Below are 24,161 nucleotides of genomic sequence, written 5' to 3'. Positions count from 1 at the left end.
CTCTCTTGATCTGCCATGTGCTCTTTCCACATCTTCTCGACTTTCTGCGCCACAAACACAAAGTTCAGCCAGTGAATGCCTTACATTGTAATCTTTGTCACCTTCCTGTACGATACAAAAAGAGACAGGGCGTACTCTTCTTTTCTTCCTCCTTTTGTACCTGTTCACAGCCCGGTCCACCGCAGCTCTCACCCTGTCCTGCAACGAAACATCCTGCTTTTTGTAACAAAACACCCGAAAGTATGCCTTCAGCATGGCAGGGAAGTCTTGATTGTGTCTTCGGGCATACCATGCCTGCTCAGAGCATAGGAGCGTTTCTGCGTGGATGAGACTCCTTCGTAGACTTGAATATCGTTCCTGAGCATGACATTCAATATGAGAACGCAGGTCTGACTTCTGAACACATTCATGATGGCATGCCAGCATGTCACTGGAAGGTTTGCCGGAAAAGTCTCTGCAGACATGCGGCGCAGAGTCCTGGCCCTCTTCCTGACAGGGTATGACACATGCGCCATCGATGCAGATCCAGTATTTAGTCACCTGGTGATGGATTCACCTTTGATTTATGGTCAGCTACAGGAAAGTTACTGGAGCTCTATCCTTGCCCAGGGCCCCTGGCAGGGGGAAAAATCGACTTCTTAATCCTGCAAGGAAGAAATTCGTGTAAAGGCTACAAAAAAGCGATGCAATAGACATGATGGCATACGTGTAACTTGATTTGATCAGTGATGAGGACTTTGCAGCATCTCTAGTGAGCACCTATTTATTCTGGTGACTTTTTGCAACCTGATCTGCCTTCATGTCACGCTGGCAACATGAACATAAGAAAATTAAAGAAGTATGTAATGATATAGGTGCAATATTTTCACCTACATGACTTTCAACGGGCTAGTGAGCCTCCGATCTTGTTTCGCAATCCTGGTCAGGATCTCGGCTAGGATCTCGGTGTACAGAAACTTCACCGTGTTCAGATTTTTACATTTGCCAACAGCAAGACGTTTCCTTCGGAAGGTGGGAAGCGATCCATTTCAGCTCAATGTTGCTTTCACCCATAGTCGATCGAGTGGTTCACCCCTCGCGATCAGCCATTCTGGAAAGTTTGGAGACCGCAGAATGCAAGCCAGCGCCGGAGGCATGAACATGGAAGCTGGCGCCTTTCAAGTTTCGGCATCCATCGAAGGGTTGAGTGTGTTCACAGAGCTCTCAACGGCGCAAAGCGAGTCTGCTAGCAGTGAGTACTGGAGGATGCCAGGCATAGCTGGAGCCAGAAACTGATGTCAAGGAGCAGCTCTGAAGCATGTTTAGATGTGATGTTCATCACGTTAGGTAGAATTGGCAACCTTTTAACAAGGTGCGAGCACGTCAATGATTGTTATTGTGCTACACGCGCTGTCAAGCACCCCCACTTGTGATAAGTGAGCACTTTATTTTGGCGAATTTACACAGCGGTGATTGGAATATAGCTGTTTTGTATTTTCCCACAATTACTACAGTAAGGGCTACGAGATCTTGTGTATCTGGTGGTCTGACGTCTTTATCCGTACACTGCCGAGCTGTGGAGTCTCGGGCGCCTAGGTGGTGATCCCTGCAGCACACTTTAGGTGCCGATCATTGCGATGGTCCTTTCTGACGAGAATTTAACGTTAATATTTGAACAAAACGGCGCCCCAATGCCTGAGAGCAGTGTTCGAAACTGCCTTCGCGGAATTGCAGGACAGCACTGACTACTATCCCCCACCTCGCGAAGTCCTTGCTGCTGCAGCTCAGGCGATACGTTGAGCATTGGGATGAGTCGTTTAACTGAATAAAAGCTGGTATAGATAAGCAGGAGTGGGGATGCATCATGCATGAGGTCCTTGGGCAGATGCTCAGGGTGCACTTTGGCACAATTGCCGCACAAATGAATCTAGGCAGCAGTATCAATGCACTCGTTTCAGCGAGGCAGTTGTTGACCTCCACAGACAGACCAGACGACAGAAATGAAGCAATCACAATCAGCTTTCATGCAGCAGCAGTTGACTCTAGTCAGAATCGGTGCAGCGCAGGGCTTGATGCTAGGTGGGCTGGCAGGTATAGGCCCTGCGAGGCGTGCAGGAGAGATACAGAGGAGGGAAGGCGGCCCCTTCACACCATCAAAGCTAGCCTGAACAATGTTTGGACCGTGATCGTCTCTTTGGGCTCTGCTTTGCAGGTGGAATTGCCGCAGTGCCTGATGTAAGCGGAGGGGGTTGTGCACAAAGGAACACTGACAGAGCAGCCATGCCACCGCCGCGGCTGCTGAGCCCCTTCAGGCAAGCACACCAAAGTGTACTTATGCTGCCAATCTGCTAACGACTCAGTTCATGTCGGAGCTGGGCTTTGCCAGCATTGCACCTTTCATCCAGTATTGACTTGATGTTAGAGGATGGGTGTACAGTATGCCCTACCCTGCGGTGAAATGGCACCTAATCAACATTGCGAGCGGGCCATGGTTGCCAGATTGCGCGCCATACTGAGTACTCCTTCTTTCTTAATGCACTTAACTGCCTGATGCTGAGAATACCCTCCACTCTGCCTTGCAGGGCCAGCAGCCTCAAGCTGAAAAGAGCGCCGTCCGATCAAGATGGCGAGATGCCGACGTCGCCGTTGGGTGATGGGATATCTGATCGCATGCGCAGCTCTTCCAGCGGTTTCACTGCCCCTTCCAGCGGCGAGGTGAGCAACATGAGGGAGAAATGCTGCTCCAAGAACATAGTACTTCACATGTAGAGTTGGGCCAGATATTGTCAGGCCTGAAAAAGAGAACATAAGGATGGGATTGGGTGGGGATGCCTCCCTCTTGTCCGAGGGAGAGCGCTCTGACGAATTGTGGCAAAGGAAGCTCATGCAAGGAGGCAGACAGCAAGCTACAGATATTACCTTACACACACAATCAGATATTCAACCATCAAGGCAGAGCAAGCGTTGGAGAAAATAATCGCTGTGCAGCAATTATAATGGTCGTCGTCGTGATTTGTCACAACAATGCATGCATACAGGTTCCCCCGGAGGTGGTCCCCCCAGTGGTGCGGCTGAGAGGGGGGTCCGATGAGGCGGTTAGCAAGGCGTCAGGTGAGTGCGCTGAATCGCACCCGGCGTGGGGCTCGCCCCTGGAGACGGGGCAGCTTGATCCGGCGCGCGGGCAGCAGATGCTGGATGAGGTCAGCGCTGACTCACCCTAACCACTGGATGTAAAGTTGTTTTGTGCTTGGAACATGGTCTCCGCCATCTCTGGCCATGCCATTGCTTTCTTGTGCATTTTCAGAAGGCAATGCATGGGGACTAATCACTCAGAATACACACAGACAAGAGGACAAGGCCGGCAAATCACTCGATAACAAAAGTCTCTAAGCTGTTCCTCTCTCAAGCTGCAGGGCCGGACTCCAATGAATGTTCTAGTGCTGACTCACCGGGTGACTCATTGCGCACAGGTGGCGCGGCTGGCAGAGAACAACGCGGCGCTGCAGGACGAGGTGGAACGCCTCAAGACGGCCCTGGAGCCAAAAGAGGTGCCGCTCTAAGACACCCGTTGTTAGCCTCTCAATACTACGAGGAAGAAAGGCTGACGATGATTCCTGACCTGATGTCTTTGCTCTCCATGACAGTCATCAATGCAGAAATCACATTGGACAGACCCGTATTTCCACAGGCGGGCTAATACAAGTATTCAGTTCTCATAAGCTTGGCAAGGAGGAGGTTCTCACTGAGCTTCCAGTCTCAACGTTGCTGTTGCTGAAGTTGGGCAGTCATTCATTGCTCATCTTGGATCTGAAGTCCTGGATTTTGCTTGCTGCAGGACGAGCTGGCCACGCTGCACGCTGTGAACGCTCGGCTGGCCGAGGAGAACGCAGAATTATCCGCTGCCGTGGAAGCCGCCGAACGCCGCGCGACGGACGCCGCCTCCTCCGCTGCCGACGAGCAGACCACCGCCACGCTCGCCGCAGCAGAGGTCCGAATTCGAACCAGAAATTTTCCCAACCAAACACTGTATATCTTATACGCTGTGTCTGGCCCCTCAATGCAAAAATGATTGGGTCAGAGGTCTGGAGGTCTGTACTGAAAAATTTCAGGAGTCTTAGGTCTGTGTGTCTGAGGATATCCCGATGATCAGATCACCGCGGCGCTGGCGGTTGCAGAGGTGTGCTGGCAACACGAATGCCAGAGCCTTCACAACATCGATATTATCAAAGCATCTTTGTGTTTATCTGAATGTGTGCAGTGCAAAATGAAGGTTGGGGAGGTCGTTGCTGTGAAGCTGGCACTATTTGTTGGAAGCAAGGCCACTAATAGACTTGCCTGCACTGCACTGTGAATGCATGCTGCATGGATCCCTCTTCAATGCATCTCCTCTCGGCTGTGAAGGCACAGAGATTACTAACCTTGTCACGGCTACAATTAATGTGAATATTAGCAATATCCTTTGATTGTAAAATGAATGCCCCGGCTGGCGGGGGGCGATATAAACTCCGAGCACCGTGCCCACTGTTGATTGGGTCTTGCTCGGATCTGGCGAGTCCAACAAAGGGTAGGAGTATGGCAGCCTTCAAGTGCAGCACTGCAGGACGCACCTTGCCTCTTGGCAGGAAAAGCGTGTAATAATAATATTAATAGACAATTCGTCAGGCACTGATGAAACAGTTCAAAACCTCCAACAGAACCCCAAGCCGTCAGGGGACATAAAGGGGCATGTTGTACAGGAGGAGATCCGCGCGCTGCGCGGCGACAATGCCACGCTGGCAGGTGAGGTGGAGCAGATGAACCGAGTGGCCAGCTACGTGGGCAGCCGAGTCGCCAAGGTGAGTCAAGCATTGTTACCTTTACCAACCCTAAACCATATAGGGTTTATTTATTTTGCTGAATATTACCCTAAACTGTAAATATAAGCCTGTGGGTTTAAAATAAAGGAGCATTTGGGGGTGTTGGCACCCGTTGTTGGAAGATCAGAAGTGTGAAATTCATACATGGGTACTTGGCTTGCTGCAAGTGAAAAGTAATTTGGCCTGCCTGCTGCATGTTGACCAGCATCCCATCTCCTGGGACACCCAATGCACCTGAGACACACAATGCATACATGCCCGCCAATGATACTGCATTGCTGCATGCATGCAACGCTGAAATATGTCTGCTATTCCCCTCTGCTCGGTGGCTGATCAGTAATTTTGCTGATGTGGCAGGTGCTGGCGGGGGCACGGCGCGCGAACAACTACAATGCGGCCCTTGTCGGGGAGTTGAAGCGATGGAACAAGCGGCTTGAGGTACAGATTACATTTCCTTTGTTTCGCACCTTGCAATTTTTTTCTATCATAGTAACCAGTTGCTGCCAGTTGTTTGCATCCTTCAGAAATTTCATGCACTGCAGAGGTGTTTGAAAGGGTCCTCTTAATGAATATTTTGAACCTTCTCTTTGCGCCTTTGCTTAGAATAGCTGCGTATAGTTCCGCATTTCGCCACATTGCTGTACCCTGGCGGTCTTGATAAATCCTGGACCCTGAATTCAGATGATTTTGCTTTTTCAGGGCCTAAGTAGGGTTTTCATTTCGCTGGATGGGGGTTGATTGTAGAAATTCACGTGTTTGAAGCCTGTTGCTTCGACCCTAACAAGGATCCTTTCCCCTGGCCCCAGGGGGAGAACACGCGGCTGTATGCGGTGATAGATCGGCTGAACCTGCGCGGCAGCGACGCCTGCTCTGACACCTGCAGCCAGCTGTCAGACCCGCCGTCCGTATACGGACACCGCGAGGTAGTAATCCTCTGCAATGATAAGTAATCCTCTGCAATGATAAGTAATATGCTGTTCCCTTCAGTATCAAGGTGCTGCCGCATGACTACATGCCACAGCTTAAGAAGGAGAAGGAGTGTGCAGCTTGGGGCTTTCCTTCCTACCCTGTATGCCCCGCAATCAGATCTGATGTTAAGATAGTCAGCTTTGATTGCTGTGGTTTTTTGTGCCGGGGCCGTGGACAGGCCCACCACCTTCAAGCATCTAGGCAGAGGCATGTTCTGTAGTTCCTGCTTCTGTTGCGCTGTCATAGATCTTCTTGCCTCATCTTGCCAGCCGACCTCCCATTCGACAGCAAAAGCACGGTGTTGATGTATTCTCCTTCCAATCTAGGATTTTCTGGGGCCTGCACTCTGATTCATGTGCATGCGAATTCAGGACCAGGCGCGAGGCGACAGCGCGGTGCTTGTGCGGCGGCTGGAGGAGCAGATAAAGAGCCTGCAGCGCGAAATCAACCTCCCGCAGGATGGCCTCGCGCAGCTGTCACCACCCAAGGACGCCTCTTCGCCCTCGCCGTGCGTTACATTCACCCTTCTTGACACCCCTTAACCTAGATTCGCAGGCGCAAACCCCTGAGGTTTTTGAGGGTCTCTCCCCATGAGAGCCTTACGCAGCTGTCCCCTTTAAAGAACGCCTCCTCACCCTCGCCGTGGGTGATTTCGCCCATCTTCTCTGAAAGAAGATGCCCCTGATGCCCCCCAAATCCTATAAATTCTCCGCTGTGTGAAGTGCAAGCTAGTGATAGCTTCCCTAGAGCACGTCCATGCCATGAACGCCTGACATATGTAAAGGGGATCAGTGATTGAACCTACCGTCAGCAGCTGTAGAAGCTGGCAAGCAGACACACAGGCAAGGCTACCAGTGACAAAACCTAAATTGTCCTGATCGGATTTTAAATATGGATTCCCCTTTTACCCCTCGAAACCTGCATTGAGTGTCAGCAGCGACTGTCTATCTATCTATCTATCTATCTATCTATCTATCTATCTATCTATCTATCTATCTATCTATCTATCTATCTAGGAGCTTGGTTGAGTCTTTAGCAGGTTTGAGCTGGGAGGGTGCCTTGCACCGCCAATCTGAAGTAGCTGAATACATACATCTACAGATCTTGCCGTTTTGAAGGGGGGGTGATAGTGTGCTGACTGGATGCTGACATGGCACTGACTGTGCAGGAGCAGCAGCAGCGAGGGCAGCATGGCGGTCGTGCCCAAGGGGCAGGCGACTATTGCGCGGCTGGGAAGCCCTAGGGTTGTCGCTAATCTGGGGGAGATACAGGCGGCCAACAGCAAAATGGCCGAGGAGCTGGAGAAGGTCAATTCCGACCTGGCGCAAGCCCTCAAGGGTCTCCAAGAGGTGAATAACACGTCTGACATACCCTACCATCATACAACCTGGATCATCGCTTGGCTTTGGGGTGCTTGAGATGATTCCGACTCGGGGCAGCACCCCAACCAGGTGCAGGCTCTTTCCAAGGGGACTTCATGAGAGTGTGAAGACAACCTGAAGAATCCCATAGCGCCCCTCTTTTGCCCCTTTTTTGCTTGACGTGACATCCTCTGGCTTGCTGTCAGGACGCAGCTCCTGCCAATTGGGGACTTGCGCAAGACGACTTGAGCTGATGATGTTTTTGGCTTTAGCAGTGATGCCTCTGAACCTGAGCTAGGCTGTGAGGAGATGCCACGGAGCTTGCACTGCCCTGGTTTAGTCGCCCTTTGACCGGCTGCAGATTCTTGTAGCCCCCGCTGATGTGCCTGCAGACTGCCTGCCTGTGTGCCCTATGGCCTCTGGCTTTTGGTCTGCCGCACCTTGGAAAACGTTGCCATGCTTAATATGCACTTAAAATAAACATTTTGGACCACAGGCGGAGGAGGCTCGAGAGAAGGCGGCTGCAGCTGCGGCGGAGGCGGCAGCACTGGCGGGGCAGGCAAAGGCGCTTGGGAGAGAGGCCAAGATTGGGCGCGAGCTCAGGGATGAGAACTACCGCCTCGAGGAAGCCTTACAAAAGTGAGTGTTCTTACTTTATCATTAAAAGGAAAAAATAAGACATCTTTTAAAGTGTCAGAGGTACGAGAACTGCCGCCTAGAGGAGGCCCTGCAAAAGTGAGTGTCCTTGCTTCCGAAATACAAGTTTGAAAAGAAAACAAATTTAGAGGCAATGGGAGGGAATGCGAGGTAGGGCGCGCTCTCAGGGGCGAGAAGTACCGTCTTTGGGAGGCTTTACAAAGGCTTTATCTAAGTCTTACCTCAATTTTAAGGAGGAGGAAGAATGGGAAGTTCCTGACTCAAACTGCGAGGATCCAGATACTAAGATTACCAACCCTTCTTGTGGTGCCGTCTGTTCAGGACGCAGCGCCAGGTGGCGGAGCTGGAGGAGGAGATTGAGGGCCTCGAGGAGGAGCTCGAGCGCCAATCGGCCGCCGCCGCCGAGGCCGACAAAGCGCGCGCGTCGCTCGGAGCCCTCAATGCCGAAGCCGAGACACTGCGACAGCAGGTGAGCAATCTAGGAAACATCCTGGCTTGAGGGATTCTTATTTTGAGCTCCCCAAAAGAAAAAGCCGGCCCCGGCTGGCGGGGGGCGGTATAAATACTGAGAACCGTGCCCACAGTTGATTGGGTCTTGCTTGGATCTGGCGAGTCCATCAAGGGGTAGGATTTTGGCAGCCTCTACTGCAGCTTGTCTGGCAGGAAAAGCGTCTAATGATAATGATAATGATAATGATAATGATAATGATAATGATAATGATAATGATAATGATAATGATAATGATAATGATAATGATAATGATAATGATAATGGAAAAAGAAACAGAAAAGAAAAACCATAAAGCGGCGGCCGAGGCCGACAAAGCGCGCGCGTCGCTCGGAGCCCTCACTGCCGAAGCCGAGACAATGCGGCAGCAGGTGAGCAACCTAGGAAACATCCTGGCTTGAGGGATTCTTATTTTGAGCTCCCCAAAAGAAAAAGCCGGCCCCGGCTGGCGGGGGGCGGTATAAATACTGAGAACCGTGCCCACAGTTGATTGGGTCTTGCTTGGATCTGGCGAGTCCATCAAGGGGTAGGATTTTGGCAGCCTCTACTGCAGCTTGTCTGGCAGGAAAAGCGTCTAATGATAATGATAATGATAATGATAATGATAATGATAATGATAATGATAATGATAATGATAATGATAATGATAATGATAATGATAATGATAATGATAATGATAATGATAATGATAATGATAATGATAATGATAATGATAATGATAATGATAATGATAATGATAATGATAATGATAATGATAATGATAATGGAAAAAGAAACAGAAAAGAAAAACCATAAAGCGGCGGCCGAGGCCGACAAAGCGCGCAAGTCACTCGGGGCGCTGACCGACAAAGCCAAGACAATGCGGCAGCAGGTGAATGAATTTTTTGCATGCAGGTAAAGCGAGCATCAGAACTCGAGTTGCAGGCTCTTCTTTTTGGACAAGCGGCAAAGCTGTAGACCTTGTTCCCATGTTGGCAACCCAGAAATCATGCTTTCCCCTCGGCGGACCTCAGGACAGAGCTTCGCTGGCTGCGCAGCGCCGGTTTTACCTGAGATCTCAATTTCTAAGTGCCGTACCTTTGGATGTTTAAACTCCATGTGTAAATGAGGCTTGGGTGTGGTGTCACAGCTGGCGGCCAGCAAGGCGGAGCTTGGGGAGCTCAGGACTGCCAAGGCGGCGCTGGCTCAGCAGCTGGAGGCGCTGGGTGCGGAGAACAAGCGGCTGCTCCAGCGCAGCGCGCTCGCCTACAGCCTAGCAGCCGAGGCAGACGCGCTGCGGCAGCAGGTGGGGATCTTATCAAATTGTTGGCAGCCCCAGAGACTTAAACTGTGCAAAGCACATTTGACTACTGCAAGGGAGAAGAAAAAATGTGAGCTCTGGGCAGACCAGAACTGCATGCCAGAGCCAGCCGATCACGGGAAGATATCCCAAACGACATCAGACCCTGTCAACGAGCAAGGCCGCACCCAAAGACAGGGCCGATGGTGGGGATGTCCATGACGGCCTTGTCGCGGCCCACATATGCGAGGCTGCCCTTGTGCCCGTAACGGAACCCCTTGAAGCCCGTAATGGGCTTCCCGGGCGTCCCCTTGCCCTTGGACAGCAGCTTTTCTTCTCAAAGTTTAGTAGCATAGCGATATGAGCACTTGGTGGCTGTACTCAAAGCTCTTACTCGATGCTCTAGTATCACTGGTAGCGAGATGTGCATGTTCGTGCATATATTGCAGCACTGGAGACAACCTCTGTTTATTGAATAAATCAGTGTGACTGCCGGACAATGGAAGCCTGCCGGACTGTATAAAAACGTCTCAATCAGAACTGTAGAAGTTGCCTGCCCCGCAGGGCGTCAGAGATTTGTCACTCAGTATTGCCTGCGCATGTTTTGTTTCAGCAGAAAAGGTGGAAACAGTAAAAGCTACTCTGATATGGCGCCTCCTCGTCAGTTGAGGTATCCCTGTTCCATGTAAACCCCAACACTAACCCCTGAAAGCTCCTCAATTCCCTGTCCAGGTGGCGGAGGTTACGGAGCTGCGAGGCACGACGACTCGACAGGACGGTGAAGTTCGGCAGCTGCGCGCACAAAACCAGGAACTCGGCCAAAAGGCGGCGCTCGTTGCAGTGCTCACAGCCGAAGCTGCCGCTCTCAAAGCGCAGGTGAGAACTAGATTGGAAAACCTTTCCCCCCCCCGGGATGCATATTTGGAGGGGTGGTTGCTGCTTGAGAGTCATGCAGAAATGTGGGCTTCTTACCGGGCTGACCCTTGCAGCCGCCGCCCGGTTGTCTGGAGTTTTTGTGGACGCGCGCTTACAACATCAACTTAGTAACATCAGGAAATGATGCACCTGTGATGTCTGGTCAGGCATGAGGGGTCTCCCATGACGTCTCAAATCTTCGACTCAAATGCAGCGACGTTGTCCGCGTCTTCGGTTGTCCCTGTTGCATCAGCAAGATGCATACCTCCTACAGCCTCCAAATCGCCCAGCTTGCTGCAAAAGCTATGCAGTCTCTCGTTACTGCCTTGCACTGCATCAGGGCCTCAGGGAGGCATACCATAGGGTGCTATTCCAAGAAGTGATTTACGTAATCAAGTTGAAGAGGGCGTCTGCATGTTAATCACAGATTGAGGCGAAGGAATCGCTGGTCAAGGAGCAGGCGGGCCGCCTGGCTGAGCTGGAGGGCTTACGGGCCGAGGCAATGGCGTTACGGAACAGCTTGGCCGCCGCGCGGGCCGAGGCGCTCGGGCATGAACAGCGCGCGGCTGTTGTGCCAGGGCTGGCTGCAGAGCTTACAGCGCTGAAAACCCAGGTAAGTTTTCCATTTTGAAATATTTTTTGAAAAGGAGATATGGTTAGGGTTAGGCAGTGAAGGCGCTCGGGCATGGTCAGCGAGCGGCTGTTGTTCTTGGGCTCACTGCCGAGCTGACCGCCCTCAAAAGCCAGGTGGGCTGTGCTTTTCAGATCTGTGTTGGGTATCCCTTTACTGGTGGCATGCCATGAGACATCGGCTTCAAAGGTGTGATGTAGGATCAAGGTGGCCTGGCGCCTTTATTTGTGCGAGTGCCGCAAGGCGCAGCTGCCTAGACTGGCACTCATCCTGGTCTTTGCCAGCCTAGCAAGCTGGCACACTCCCAAAGGGCTATCGTGCATCTTAAATCAGAGGCTGATTATGTGGGGAGCCAATCTCATGATCAAACCTTGGAGAGGGGAAGCGCTATCAAGATGTTGGCAAGATATTTGTTGATCTGATCTATGAAGGTGACCCGAGTGGAGTGTCTGCTTTAACAAATCACAAAACGACCCCTTATCTTACGGGGAGGTGCTTGTGATTATTTGTCAATCGATGGGGGCGATGCCGAGAGGGATTTTTTTTACCAACCCTAGAGGGGCCTGAAAGCTCTCGTGTGCTGATTGTTGCGGTTGGAATGCGACAGGTGGCGGACATGGATGCTCTGCGCAGCCGGCAGGGAGAGTCAAATCACCTCATCACCGTACTGCGGGAGGAGATCCAGATGCATCGCGAGCAGGTGCGCGCACATGCCTACCTATGACTAATCCGGCATGCAGATGCAGTCATGGTACAGCCCCCTGTTCTGTGGATGCCCAGCATGTCGATTCTGGATCTGGAGAAAGAGAATTGTCAAAGATGAGAGACCAGTTCAATACGGTAGCTTAAAGGAAAAGGTTGGACATCGCGACGTGCAATAAAGTTTAGTCATAGGATGCTCTGAACCCTAAATTCCTAAAAATACATAACTTCAATTCTGCAGGTGGATGCGCTGAAGGGGGAGAACCGTGAGATGGGCGCCAGCTCAGCGATGGCCTCCAGCAAGGCGGCCGAAGCGGAGGCCAAATTAGGCGATGCCGAAACCACCATTGTCACCCTAAGGGAGGAGATCAAGTCACAGCGGGAACAGGTGAGAGCATTAATATGTGTTTGTATACTGTATTTGTTATGGCAAATAGACGGTCTTCTGTGGCACAAGCTTACTGCACTGCGGAGTTTACCCATTCTGAGAACGTTCTTGTCAATTTCCTGCCCCTTTCGCAGACTGCTATGGAGCACTTTGCCTGCTGGGTTGTTCTGTGTGCATGGCCGGTCTTGCCTTGGCAAAATGAAATTTTGGATTGCCAGCTATGTGCATGATACAGAGGGCTGCACATTCTCTAGCTCGATCATTATTAAAATTCAGGCCTGAGTCCTTTCATCATGGTATTCATAAATGTGTCTTGTTTTTCTGCAGCTGGATGCACTGAAAAAGGAGAATCGGGAGCTGCACGCCGGCGCGGCGGCGGCCGCTACGGCTGCGACGGAAGCTGCCGCGAAGGTTGCGGACCTGGGAAGCCGCCTGGAAGCCGCCGAGAAGGGGGCGGCGAAGCTGCAGCAGCAGGTGAAGAAGCTGGAGCGGGAGAATTCTGCCCTGCCGACGAGCGAAGCCCTGGTGCGTCTTTCTCTGCTTCTAAACCTGACAGTCTCATCCCTGCTGCAACTGTACTGATGGTCGCTTTGCCAGTCTGGTGCATCTGCAAGAGATGCAATTGTGGGCACCGACCAAATAAATACTACTTACAAGCTCAACTGTCTAGAATATCAAGATTTTGTAGATTTGCCAAAACCCGCTCTAATAAAACTGGTCTGCCAAGGGATTGCAGTCAGACAGGGGCACATTTGCACCCGGCCGAAGGATGATCAGTTTTCGGCACCTCAAAGACAACTCACCTCCTCGCCTCATGCAACTTGAGCTGCAGGGCAAGACACCCTTCCCAGGTGCACCTTGAATATACAATGAGCCTCTGAAACCCCAATACATATAAATTTTCTGTCCCTACAGGCTGAGCTCCAAGGCAAGGCCGCTGAGCTGGAGGGCCAGGTCAGAGCGGAGCGCAAAGCGCAGCGTGATCTAAAACTCGTGCTTGCAGCTGCCGAGCGGCAATCACAATCGGACTCCACTGAGAAGACCGACCTTGCTTCCAAGTGCGCTCCTCTTCAGACCCTATCAAATACATTACTATCCTGGGGGTTTTGGGACCCTGTAGGTTTAGGGGAGTTGAAGGTTGGCTTCTCTTTCTTGGCGGCCGAGTGGCAGTCCTGCCCCGAGAAGACCCACCTTGCTTCCAAGTGGGTCATCCAAATAGTTTTGGCATTGTTTCCTAGGTTGTGGAAGTTGAGTGCACCCTATGATGTGGTTCCCAAGCAGGAGTCAATATCTGCTTCAGCTGCCTTGGGTCGACAGGCCCACACACGCATGCTGTGAGCTTGACTTTTGAGCCTTCACGCTGCATATCGTGGGATGAACCTTGCAGGCTGGCTTTAAGGAAGGTCCTCTCGTTTGTACCTGCAGAACAGAAATTCGAATATTTCAAATTTTAATTCGAAATCGCAGGCTGGCGGCGGTGGAGAAGGAGTGCGAGGAGGAGCGGGAGCGTTTCAGGGACTTGGAGGAACGGCTGTTGAGAACGGAGCAGTTCGCGGACCAGACTCTATCCGCGCAGAACCGGCTCGAGGCAGAGACAACACGGCTGCAGGAGGATCTGGCGGTGAGTCATCAGCGAGGCTGCTCAGGCTGGGTAGTTACTGATCATGATCAATGTACCTGGCATTTTCTGAACCTTTTTTTGGTCTGTGTAAGGCTATGATTGCACGGGGAGGGATGCCTCAGTTAAGGGCAGTATGGTTAGAGCGTGCAGTTGCCTTAATGAAGGCTGTCTCATATTCACTTGCCATGGTGTAGTCCCCAGCAAGCTAAGGCATCCGAAATATTGCCTTTGTCGGCTGTGAACCAAAGAGCAAATTGCACGAGAACATGACAAATCAGCATACATAAAGGGATGATGTTTCCTAACCAGAACCCCTCCAAAACTTCTCAACAGAATGAGCGGTGTGATGCAGGGGGAGAAAACGGCAAAGGGGGAGATACAGGAGCAGCTGGCAGCGGCTGTGCAGCGCGAGCGGGCAGCCGCCAAGAAGCTGGAGGAAGCTGCAGCGGAAGCCGAGAGCGCCCGGGGCCGGCTTGTCAAGGCCGACTCGGCGCTACAGGTACCTTACCGTCAACTTTCATTTTTTTTACATGTACATTTTACATGTAAATTTTTTATTGTAGGGATGCTACGACCTAAAGTATTTCCACTGGAGCAAAAGATGACACCCTCCTACCAGACAGCAACAAGTTTACTGTAAGAGTATAGAAAATTTCCATGGCAGCTGTTTGACCTTGGCAGCCCGAAGTAACCAAACCGTTCTGTTTCCAGCAAGAGACAGGTCCATCACTGAATGTACAACTGTACGTACAGCATGGAGCAGAGTGATCAGAGGAGAAATAAAAGTTGCAATGCCCGATTCTCTGTTGTGGCCTGTTTTGTTGTCTTCTGTTTGCTTGGAACAAACCACCCTTTCTCATACCTCCTCGTGGACCTTTGCTCTGTCTCTATGCACCCATGCTCTTGGGGAAATGCCGCATTCTTTGTCCGACAGACGGGCACTGTCTGACTTTGGGTTGTTGTGGATCCTCAGGCGGAGCGCGCACACCACGACAAGCTGGCCATTTCCAAGAAGGGCCTGGAAGACAGGCACGCCTCAAAGACGGAGCTGTGCAGGAAGCTGGAGGAACGCGCCAACGCCAAGGCGGCAGCTGCCAAGCAGCTGACGCAGCAGCTGCAGATTGCCACCCACGAGCGGACCAGCTTGGCTACCCAACTGGCAGCTCTGCAGGTACGCTCGGCCACTTATTTCATTTTCATCTTCATTTTCACTCTTGGCAGCCAACCAAGGCATCCCTGGGAGATCACATTGTGCGATCAAGAGTCCTGTTGTGACCGCCCATTACACGGGCTTGGAACTGTGATCCCTGCATGCATTCTTATTATCCACCTCCAATGTGTTTTGTAGATGATAACTTTACATGTGAAATCGTTACAGCACTCCAGCAGCGCAGCTCAATAGCAGAAGTGACACCCCATTGGTGCTGCAGGAATCTCACGCTGAGGAGGCGAAGAACAGCCGCCGCGAAGCCGCCACGCTGGCGGCAGAGGCAGAGAAGCTACGCGGGGAGCTAGAGCGCGCACAGGTGGGTCTAATCAAATATTCAAATCCCACATGAATGAAGATAGCGCAAATATGTGGGAGTTTCGGCTTTTCAAAGAAGCATGGCTTAGACTGGAATCTGCAACAGACTTGCATGGGTGCATCTGCATCTAGAGAAGATACTGGCGACACCTGAGGAGGGCACAGGTTAACCTCAAGTGTGTGTCATTTCTTTTGCACTTGTAAATCAATTATTCCGTGGCTGGTGGGGGGCGGTATAGTAACTGAGCCCCATGCCCAAGATTGCTTGTGGCAGCCTTCACCTGCAGCTGGTGTGCAGACGCACGTTGCCTTTGACAGGGGAGGTGTGTAATAATTCTCTTTCTGAAATTAAATCACCCCATTTGCAGGCGGCTTCTCGGCAGCTGGCGGCGGGCGGCCAGGCGGAAGCCGTGCGGACAATCGGGAAGCTGGAGCGGCTCGAACGAGAACTGGCGGCTGCGCGATCCGCGCATGGCCGCGCCGTCGAGGCCGGCAATAAGGTACGGCTCTTTGGCAAGGAAGTTGAGCCCACCTTTATTGGGAGCATCATGTCCGGAATAATGGTCTAAAAAATATATATATATATATATATATATATAAAAGAGGGGACCTAGAGCGCAGATGGGCCGTTGCACAGACGGCGCCTACAAAAAAGAGCCAAGCAACGCTCAGCTTCCAAAGGTTCATCGAAGGCTCGGGTGCTTGTTTTGGCGATGCATTGTCAGAGAACGGTCTAGTGAGCTTTGTGGAAGACACTGTCAATCAGCGCAAGAAGCAAGATAGACTGTAGAGCGTCCCTTGTGTACTGGTTCAAGCCTGCCGTGGCCTGAGGTCACATTCCAAGATCAAACTCAGCGCCAGCAGCACTTGGCGGAAGAATGCGCAGGAAACCTTACTGAACAAATTCCAGGAGTCGGCAACTGGGCTGAGGTTCTCACAATGGTGCCAGGCTGTCAAGGAGACGAGGCAGGCGCATGGGGAAGATGCAGAGAAGCTGCGGGCGGAGGTACGCACAGCCGTGGCAGCCAGGGAGAAGGCGGAAGCTGCGCTGAAGTCGCGGCTGGCCGCCAGCGAAGAGGCTGTGACCGAGCTGAAGGTGTGATCCCTCCTTCCAACCTCTCGCCCTTGACATTCTTGAAACATGGGCACAGGTGTCTTGATTTTCTCCACCATTCATTGAAAAATCAAAAGAGACGGATGTTGAGGCAATGTGCTTACGCCGTTGCGCCAACAGAATATGCATGTCAGGTGTGTGAATCTCGGGAGTTTCTGCAGCACTCAGTACATACATGGCTTCTGCTGTAGAGACATGAAGCCAAGAAATAGCTGTTGCAGTAATTGAATCGCAACGGTCTCAAAGATAGAGATTCTGATAATTCCATCCCCCGCAGGCTGATCTGGCAAAGGCAGAGGCGGCGCTGAAGATTGAGAAGCTGGCAAAGGCAGACATGGAACGCCGCGTGGCCGTGGCAGAGGCGCGCATCGCGAAAGCTGCCAGGAAGCTGGCGGCGCTCGAGGGGAAGCCGCCCGGAAGCGACCGCGACGCCAAGCCTTGGCCGCCGTCGCCGCCGGCGGTGACTCAGCCGGCGGTGAGTCAGCAAGTAAGTCAGCGGGTGACAACCCCAGGCACCCTTGATTTGCAAAAGTGTCTTTCGAACATCTGCACATATTCTTGGTCCCTGGGATGCTGGAAAAGAAGCTAATGTCAGTGCTTTGGTATCGTTGAAACAGAGACATCTTCTATTCTTGAACCGTGAGGTAGAAATGTTTGACACTGCCCACCTCCTTCAAAAACAATGACTACTCAGCAAGTATCACATGCATGAATACGGTCTGTGACATTAACATTTGGTGTGGGTGCTTAAACAGGCGGCGCCGCAGCTGCCCAGAGAGCTGCCCGAGGTGGCCGAGCCGGGCAGCTCGCTGTGGGTGACGCTGCCCAGCCCCAGGACCTTTGGGCAGCCCGAAGAACCCCCGAAGCTGCCCACGCCAGGTCAGCCTCCCCTTCTTTTGTGCTTTATATTGTATCGTAAAATTCAGGCCCTAGGGTGTCTACAGTAACATGTGCCATTAGTGGGTTTGCTTGTCCATCTCCTACAGCTGGCTGAACTTTTGGAGCTGCAGTATACTATAGTGCACACATCTAGTACGCCTGGGGGAATCAGGCGGCACTGCAAGCGTAAGAAAGAAGTGTCTTCCAAACTGAAGTACAAACTCGTCATCAAACAAACACTACGTTCCTGTTGGGTTCCAGGGATTGCACTTGCTGGCAGCGGGCACCAATACATATGGATGAGGTTTCAGAAGCAGTGCTCAGATATCATGTGTGTGAGGTGTAAGGAATTCATTGCATGCTGCGCAGAGAAAGCAGCTGCTCCGCCTCGGAAAGCGTCTCCCAGCAAACCCTCCGGCGTGCTCTTCGTTGACCCCAAATCCCCCAAATCCCAGCCCCAGGTAAGGGTGTTATTATAAACACAAATCCCTCCTCCTCCGCTGCACTCTTTGGGAACCCTTCATGCCCTTACCTTTTGCTGCACTGGTGAGCACGGATAGAAGGTTTCCTGGAGATTAATGTGTGTTTGCACCCCTCAAATGCTTGTGCTCTCCTTCTGCTGATGTCTTCAAAGCCGTACCGGCTCCTGAGAGCACTTCAGTGCACAATGTTTACTGAGCCAGTTCAACAGACCTATGATGGTCTGCAAATAATCAATTGACGTACAACTGTCGATTAAACTCTTTAGATTGGCGCACGTTCACAGGCAAAGAAGGGTGGAGGGATCATCAGTCCGCTGCTGTTCTGGCGGCGCTCCTCGGCATCGGAGCCAGAAGAGGCGTCGGATGAGTCATCCTATCAAGAGCCAGATGAGTCAGCATTACACGAGCCGGTGGGAGGGAACGCGCATGAAGGCGTCCTTGATGATGTGGACGACCTCATGGCCAAGCTGGCAGAGCAGCAGGTGAGTCATCCCGTCATGCTGCCAGCACATGACGGGCCTTTGAAGCACAGAGCAATGCCCTGAAGTAATTTTGTATTAATTCACTATTCTTATGGGCATACCATGCCCTGCTTGCACCACTGAACTTGACTGCCCCATGCAGTACATCTCATGATACCGTATTGATCAACATCCGTGAAAACGGCTCCTTTGACTTGGTCATAAATGGGAGCACCATTCTTGATGCCGTGCTGCAAAACTGTGGAGAGAAGAGAGCATGATAAATATGCTGCTATTCATGGTTGTTGGCTTCTGACAAATCTTCTGTGAATGTGCAGGTGCACAACGCCTTTGAGCAGCATGTGGCGACCACTGATGTGGAGGGATTCATGCGTGCTCTCGGCTTTGAACACTGGAATGAGTCATCCAAGGACCCCGGTGAGTAGTTTGTGTCCCATCCTGCTCCACGTTGACAAGACTATGAAATTTATGTACCTGCAAGCGTAAAATGACTTTTTTGGATGTTGGCAGATCTGATGCTTGGTGTTGTTGCTTGATGATGCATCTAGCAAAGTTACCGCAATCTGTACTTTGTTCTTGGAGGGTGTCCTTAGAGACTGAAGAGATGGCTTTTCATTTGACCCAACAGACTGACAGGTGATTTCCTGGCACGTCTCATTGCAGGGGATGTATTTGGGCAGGCCATCATTGCCACATCAGCATCGGAGCACGCTGGCAAGTCCACATGGGACCGCGAGCTGGCGGCAGCTGCGCACCAGCTGCTCATCGAGTGGCAGCAGGAGCTGGACGAGGATGACTCATGATTACTCAGCGGATGACTGATGATCAATCATTGATTAGCTCTCTCGACAGGAGGTCTGCAGGTATCTCAGCTTAAACTTGCCCTCAATGAGCAACAGCCCACGAGCTCCCACAGAATGACTCAGGAATAGTCACCGGCGGCAGCTGCCTCCGTGCCAAAGCAGAAAGGTCTCAAGTCTTCTTGACTTGGACCGAAACACCCCGCATCAGCTCTGGTACACTGATGCATTGATGGACAGATTTCAGGGAAGGAGCAAAATTAGCCGCGCACTGCTAGATCAATAAATTTGAGATATGGGATGAGATTAATCAGATTGAGGGGCATCGCAGGGTTGTGTGAAAGGGAAAAAACCCCAATAATTGTCACCATTAGGTGACCCTCAGAAGAAGTTTTCAGTTGCAGGGGTCAGCAGTCCGAGCACATGAGCCGTCCAAGGCTCTGGACAGCGCTGATTTGTCAAGATCCAACAGCTGTGTCCCTCAAGACACTCTGAAAAATAGAATTACTCTGTGCGGCGTCCTGTCTGAAAGCCTCTTGTGGCTTCAGCAAACCCACAGATAGCTATAAGGATATATTTCTTGATACATATATACATATATTTATGTATAGATATTGGCTGTCCAGTGTCACTCTGTGCATGTGTAACAGCCAGTCCTTGACGTGTCACTCATTATTGGTGAACTTGCCTAGGACGATGGCATGTCCACAACAAGCCTACAGGAACATGTCTGACAACAACTGAAAATGTAAGAGACACCATTGTCCTGACAGGATGGTGTGACAATCCTTTGACAGTGTTTTATATCATTTGAGAGATTTGGCACTAGTCAGGACCCGCGTTGGCCGATTGATGCTGCAGGGTGGAAAGATAATGCTGTGCAGCTCTTGCTTATTAGAAGACTGATCTGATTGATGTCTGTGAAGAGTTCCTCACTCAACTGCACATATCATATGCGTGCGTGGAGTGAGGAAGTTGCCTGGCAAGCATGCGCATTGTGCAGTACATTGGTTGCATTGGGACATTTTTGGAGACATTTGGGTTGAGTTCAAGCCTGGCAGCACTGTGCAGTCATACCAGCACTGTGAATATTGAGCCTCTGTGGTACCAGCAATCTTTGTCAGCAATTGCAATTCCACTATCTGTCAAGGCCTCGGTCTTAAAAGTTAAGTTACGATCTTATACTCTGACTATAGGTTGGAGGGCAGCTTGCAAAGTGCGCATGTAAGCAGCTGCAGAGCATCTTTGAGGAGCTATCATCATGCGCTCCGAGCGCAGAGTCTGCAGATATACAGGTGTAGAGCTTGAAGGGATAATTTTTGCCATGAATTTAAAAGTTGTCATGTACATTTTTTCTTGGTGATTTGGGCGATTCGAATATGCTGATCACTACTCGTGATGCACGTCTGTGCACTTGAAATTCGACCTCTTTCGGTCTCTATAATATCAGGCTGCTCTGACATGAAATGAGCCACCGGTCCTGGATTATCTTGCCACATGAACTGACGCATAGTGGTGATACTGGGCGCAAACAGGCTGCCATCCCTAGCACGCAGATCATGAAGCACAGGACAACCAAAGACAATTTGCCTTTCATCACTAATGGCCTGAGTGTTGCACAATTGACAGAAACGTTTTAAGCGAGGTAGCTCGATTTCTCCATCGACCCTGATCAAGTGAAAGATCGTGACAACCAGTGCGAAATCGCAGGAAGAGTGGAAGTGTTGTAATAGACACAAGAATCCTAAGACAATGGCGAACGGGATGGGTAGCAGCAGCCTGCAGTCTGAGATCAGTTCTTATAGGTACAAAGTCGAGCCCTCTGTGTGGCACAGGTCCTAGGACACAAAGCCAAACCCTCCCAGTGTGCATCTAATAGATCCTGTAACTGTTGCCGAACCTGGGCCAACGATATCTGATCCATGGTGTTGCAGGCAATATCTAGGGAGATACCCAAGGTTTTCCAGGCCTTGTGTACACAAAGCCATTTCAAAGGAGTTCACGTCTGAACTCCAAGCCCATTTCGTTGTGATGTGCACAATAGCATCCCCGAAAGCATTCAGTGCAATTTATCTATGCAGGCTGTCGTTCTATCAGCTCTCACCTGAATTATTTTAGCTGGCCAGCGAAAGTAAGCAACACGAGAGCTTAGGGCGACCTGTCACATACGTCGGAAATAAGATGAACATTTATTCTTTGATATCAGAGCTCTTGAGATCAGCTGCATGTGCCTGCTATAAGTGTGGCAGGGTACTGCATGTACCGCAATAGCTGCCCATGGCTTGTTCAATCCATGACTTGTCCGTTCGAAAGGTGTTCATGAACAGGGCCTGAACAGGCCTTTAGTATAAGAGGTCGCTCAGCACCCAGCTTCGCATGACCATGGCGGTCACGGTGACACTATCAGGCTTTTATATAAAGAACATCACAAAATGCTGAAATCGGTATTCAGGGAAGAGTACCCAGGCCTGCGACGCTCCCAGTGACGATGGCCAGGTGATGAGTATGGGAGCTGTTGATGGTTCAAAGCCAGCCCATACTAAATGGCTTATATGATGCTGAATATGATATATGAGGAAAGAGGACGGCTGTTTCGGTCTTTGACCTGAGTCCTGGTTCTGGATTTTGGTTGCTGTCTACCAACATTTCAATATGTAATAACACGGAGGGCGGATCAGCAGAAACTCATCACACAGAGAGTGTAAGGGATGGTGAAGAGTATATTATAAACACCATTCCATTATTTTGGTATCTCACATAGCAAGAACCGCAAGATGGCTTCTGGATGTTAACCGTGGTGAGTCAGTCTGTACAGACTTTGGACCTTGCGTGGCAAGCCACCAAGGTGATTATGGCTGAGGGAAGCCCTGTTATGCAAATATTCTGGCCGTACTTATAGGTTTCTTGCATCAGGTTGAAGCCTTTTTGGTGAACGCCCTTGATGGCCTTTTTCGCAGGTACACTGCGCTCGCTGCGGCTCTGATTTTGACACTGCTGGCGAGCAGCCGAGCCTTACAGTGCCTGGATTTGCCCGTGGCGACGAGTGGGTTCGAGAAATGGGTAGGCGTCGTCGCAAAGGCAATGTCCTTTGGCGGACGCAACCAGGCATCCTCTCTGCAGGCCCTGAAAAGCTTCCAGGCTTCCGTGGCCGCAAAAGTGCAGCAGCAGGTGCCTCCCTGTGACCCTTCCAATGGACAACATCTGGCTCACGGTTGCATCTCTGCATCGCATGTGTAAGGTTTCTCATATGTAGCTTTTTCACTGGCATTCCTGTTGGAGGTTCACCAAATCAGCAGAGAGCTGGAGGCCTGAACGGAACAGCCCACACAGCTGCAAAAACTCTGATTTGGTGATTATTTGTGAGAAACGAGGCTCTCTGCTTCCGTCAGGAAGACACCAATAGAATGGGGCGCCTTTTAAACTGAGTTGCGCTGCTGCATCTAGAGCAGCATTGAATATGCGGGCTGACATGTCATGAGAGTGCTTGAGACAAGCACATGGGATGCGCCTGAAGGACTTGAACGGTTGTTCTGTGGGGCACCTAGGGCGCAACTCTGAAGAAGCTGGAGAAGGGTGACATCAGCGACATCATCAAGCAGCTGTTGACTCAGCGCATCGACATCAGCGCCCCGGTCTTCTTTGACAACGCTGGCGGCCCCGACTCACTCATCAAAGGCAGCGGTAAGCAAACTTCCATACTTGAGTACATCCCCTCCCCACAAGCAGTGGTTGAAACTATGGCTGGTCATCCCAAAGTGTGGCAGTGTCCACAGAGCTGCAGGCACTTGCCCCTTACACTTGTGCAGCCTTCGACAATGTCCCAAAGGATGTGCATACAAGGTAGCGTGCAGGGACATGGGCACATATGCGTATAAGCTGCTTGCTAGGTTTACGTAGGAGTGGACGGGAATCGGCATGCTAGTAAGCAGCAGGCATAAAAACAAACAGTTTTAGGTAATTTACAAAGCAGCAATTGTTGCATTTAGACTGGATACTGACATGCCCTTTGCCATGTGCGCGCAGCTGCCGGCGTGTCATTTGGCTTCGTTGGCGCACAATACGCCCCCTGTGCCATTCCCATTACGCCAATTGGCGTCAGCGTGTCTCCCCAGGGCGCCATCATCGGGGCCCAGGTCTTTAACATCGGCCCCACAGGTCATGCCCGTTCGAAGGGTTTCAACCTCCATTTTGCAATGTCCGCCCACTTCTATTCAGGGCACCGAAGGGGCCGCTAATTATTACTTTTGTTTGAGCTTCCCTCTTGAGGTTTTGCTTGGTGGCAAAATTAGGTTGGTTTTGGGCTTTATTGTGTGCGCACTGTGGAGCTCAAGTCAGCCTTACCATATCCTGGTGCCCAAAATGAAGACAAGCAACTCTGTGTAAACTTTCCATTGCGCGTAGAGAGGCAGCCAATTTGCGTGCTCAGCTTTCTCGTGCAGACTTCAGTGCACGAGATGTCCATACTCTATCGGACAGACCTGCGGATACAATCCCCCACCCGGGTGTTTGTTTACTGAGCATCCGTTGAAGGCTTGCAAGGAAACTCTTGTCTTGTGTTTACAGGCAAGGCCTATATTTGTCACCTGTCTTGTTGACAATTTATTGCGCTGAGCTGTGAGGCATGTGCCGGCAGGTGTCAACATCCAGCCGCAGGGAGTCAACATCTCTCCAAATCTCATCATCATTGGTCCTTATGACACCACAATTGCCGGACAGGTGAGATATATAATAAATATACATCTTAACTAATATATACACCCTAAGCTACACACCCGAAAATATATAAACCCTAAAACATGAAAACCTTGAAAGAGGGAGATATAAAATCATACAGCCTTGACTTCTATATTGGTTCCACAATGCAGGGCCTAAACATTGCGCCAGCCCTCATTGCGATTGCGCCCACGCGCACAGTCATCAACCCTATTGGACCCTTGGAGATCTCCGATACCCTTGTTGATGCTCAGGTCCCCCTGCCTCCACAGCCGTAAGACATTGTTAGGATTGCTGACG

General features: G+C 51.1%; 2 protein-coding genes across 2 annotated transcripts; both read left to right on the top strand.

The window, feature by feature from the left end:
• Positions 1-2,342: 2,342 nt before the first annotated feature.
• COCSUDRAFT_68297 (hypothetical protein) lies at positions 2,343-19,151 on the top strand (the record flags this gene model as incomplete). Its single annotated transcript, XM_005642821.1, has 34 exons — positions 2,343-2,383; positions 2,562-2,694; positions 3,018-3,179; positions 3,450-3,527; positions 3,815-3,967; positions 4,130-4,156; positions 4,716-4,814; positions 5,193-5,273; positions 5,642-5,758; positions 6,176-6,312; positions 6,973-7,153; positions 7,662-7,804; positions 8,144-8,291; positions 8,639-8,701; positions 9,139-9,201; positions 9,460-9,615; positions 10,342-10,485; positions 10,952-11,137; positions 11,763-11,855; positions 12,099-12,245; positions 12,573-12,770; positions 13,161-13,303; positions 13,713-13,866; positions 14,219-14,365; positions 14,840-15,037; positions 15,297-15,392; positions 15,760-15,891; positions 16,341-16,487; positions 16,783-16,992; positions 17,261-17,384; positions 17,754-17,845; positions 18,151-18,348; positions 18,666-18,765; positions 19,012-19,151. 34 exons carry the CDS (start codon positions 2,343-2,345, stop codon positions 19,149-19,151), a joined length of 4,431 nt encoding a protein of 1,476 aa, XP_005642878.1.
• A 2,393-nt stretch (positions 19,152-21,544) lies between these two features.
• COCSUDRAFT_68296 (hypothetical protein) lies at positions 21,545-24,139 on the top strand (the record flags this gene model as incomplete). The annotated part of the gene is made up of 6 exons (XM_005642820.1): positions 21,545-21,644; positions 22,106-22,316; positions 22,694-22,829; positions 23,172-23,303; positions 23,782-23,864; positions 24,014-24,139. Exons 1-6 carry the CDS (start codon positions 21,637-21,639, stop codon positions 24,137-24,139), a joined length of 696 nt encoding a protein of 231 aa, XP_005642877.1. The 5' UTR covers positions 21,545-21,636.
• Between the last annotated feature and the right edge of the window lie 22 nt (positions 24,140-24,161).

Source organism: Coccomyxa subellipsoidea (assembly GCF_000258705.1).
Source record: "Coccomyxa subellipsoidea C-169, whole genome shotgun sequence".
NCBI classification, from domain to species: Eukaryota; Viridiplantae; Chlorophyta; class Trebouxiophyceae; family Coccomyxaceae; genus Coccomyxa; species Coccomyxa subellipsoidea.
This window is presented reverse-complemented; position numbering and strand designations above follow the sequence as displayed.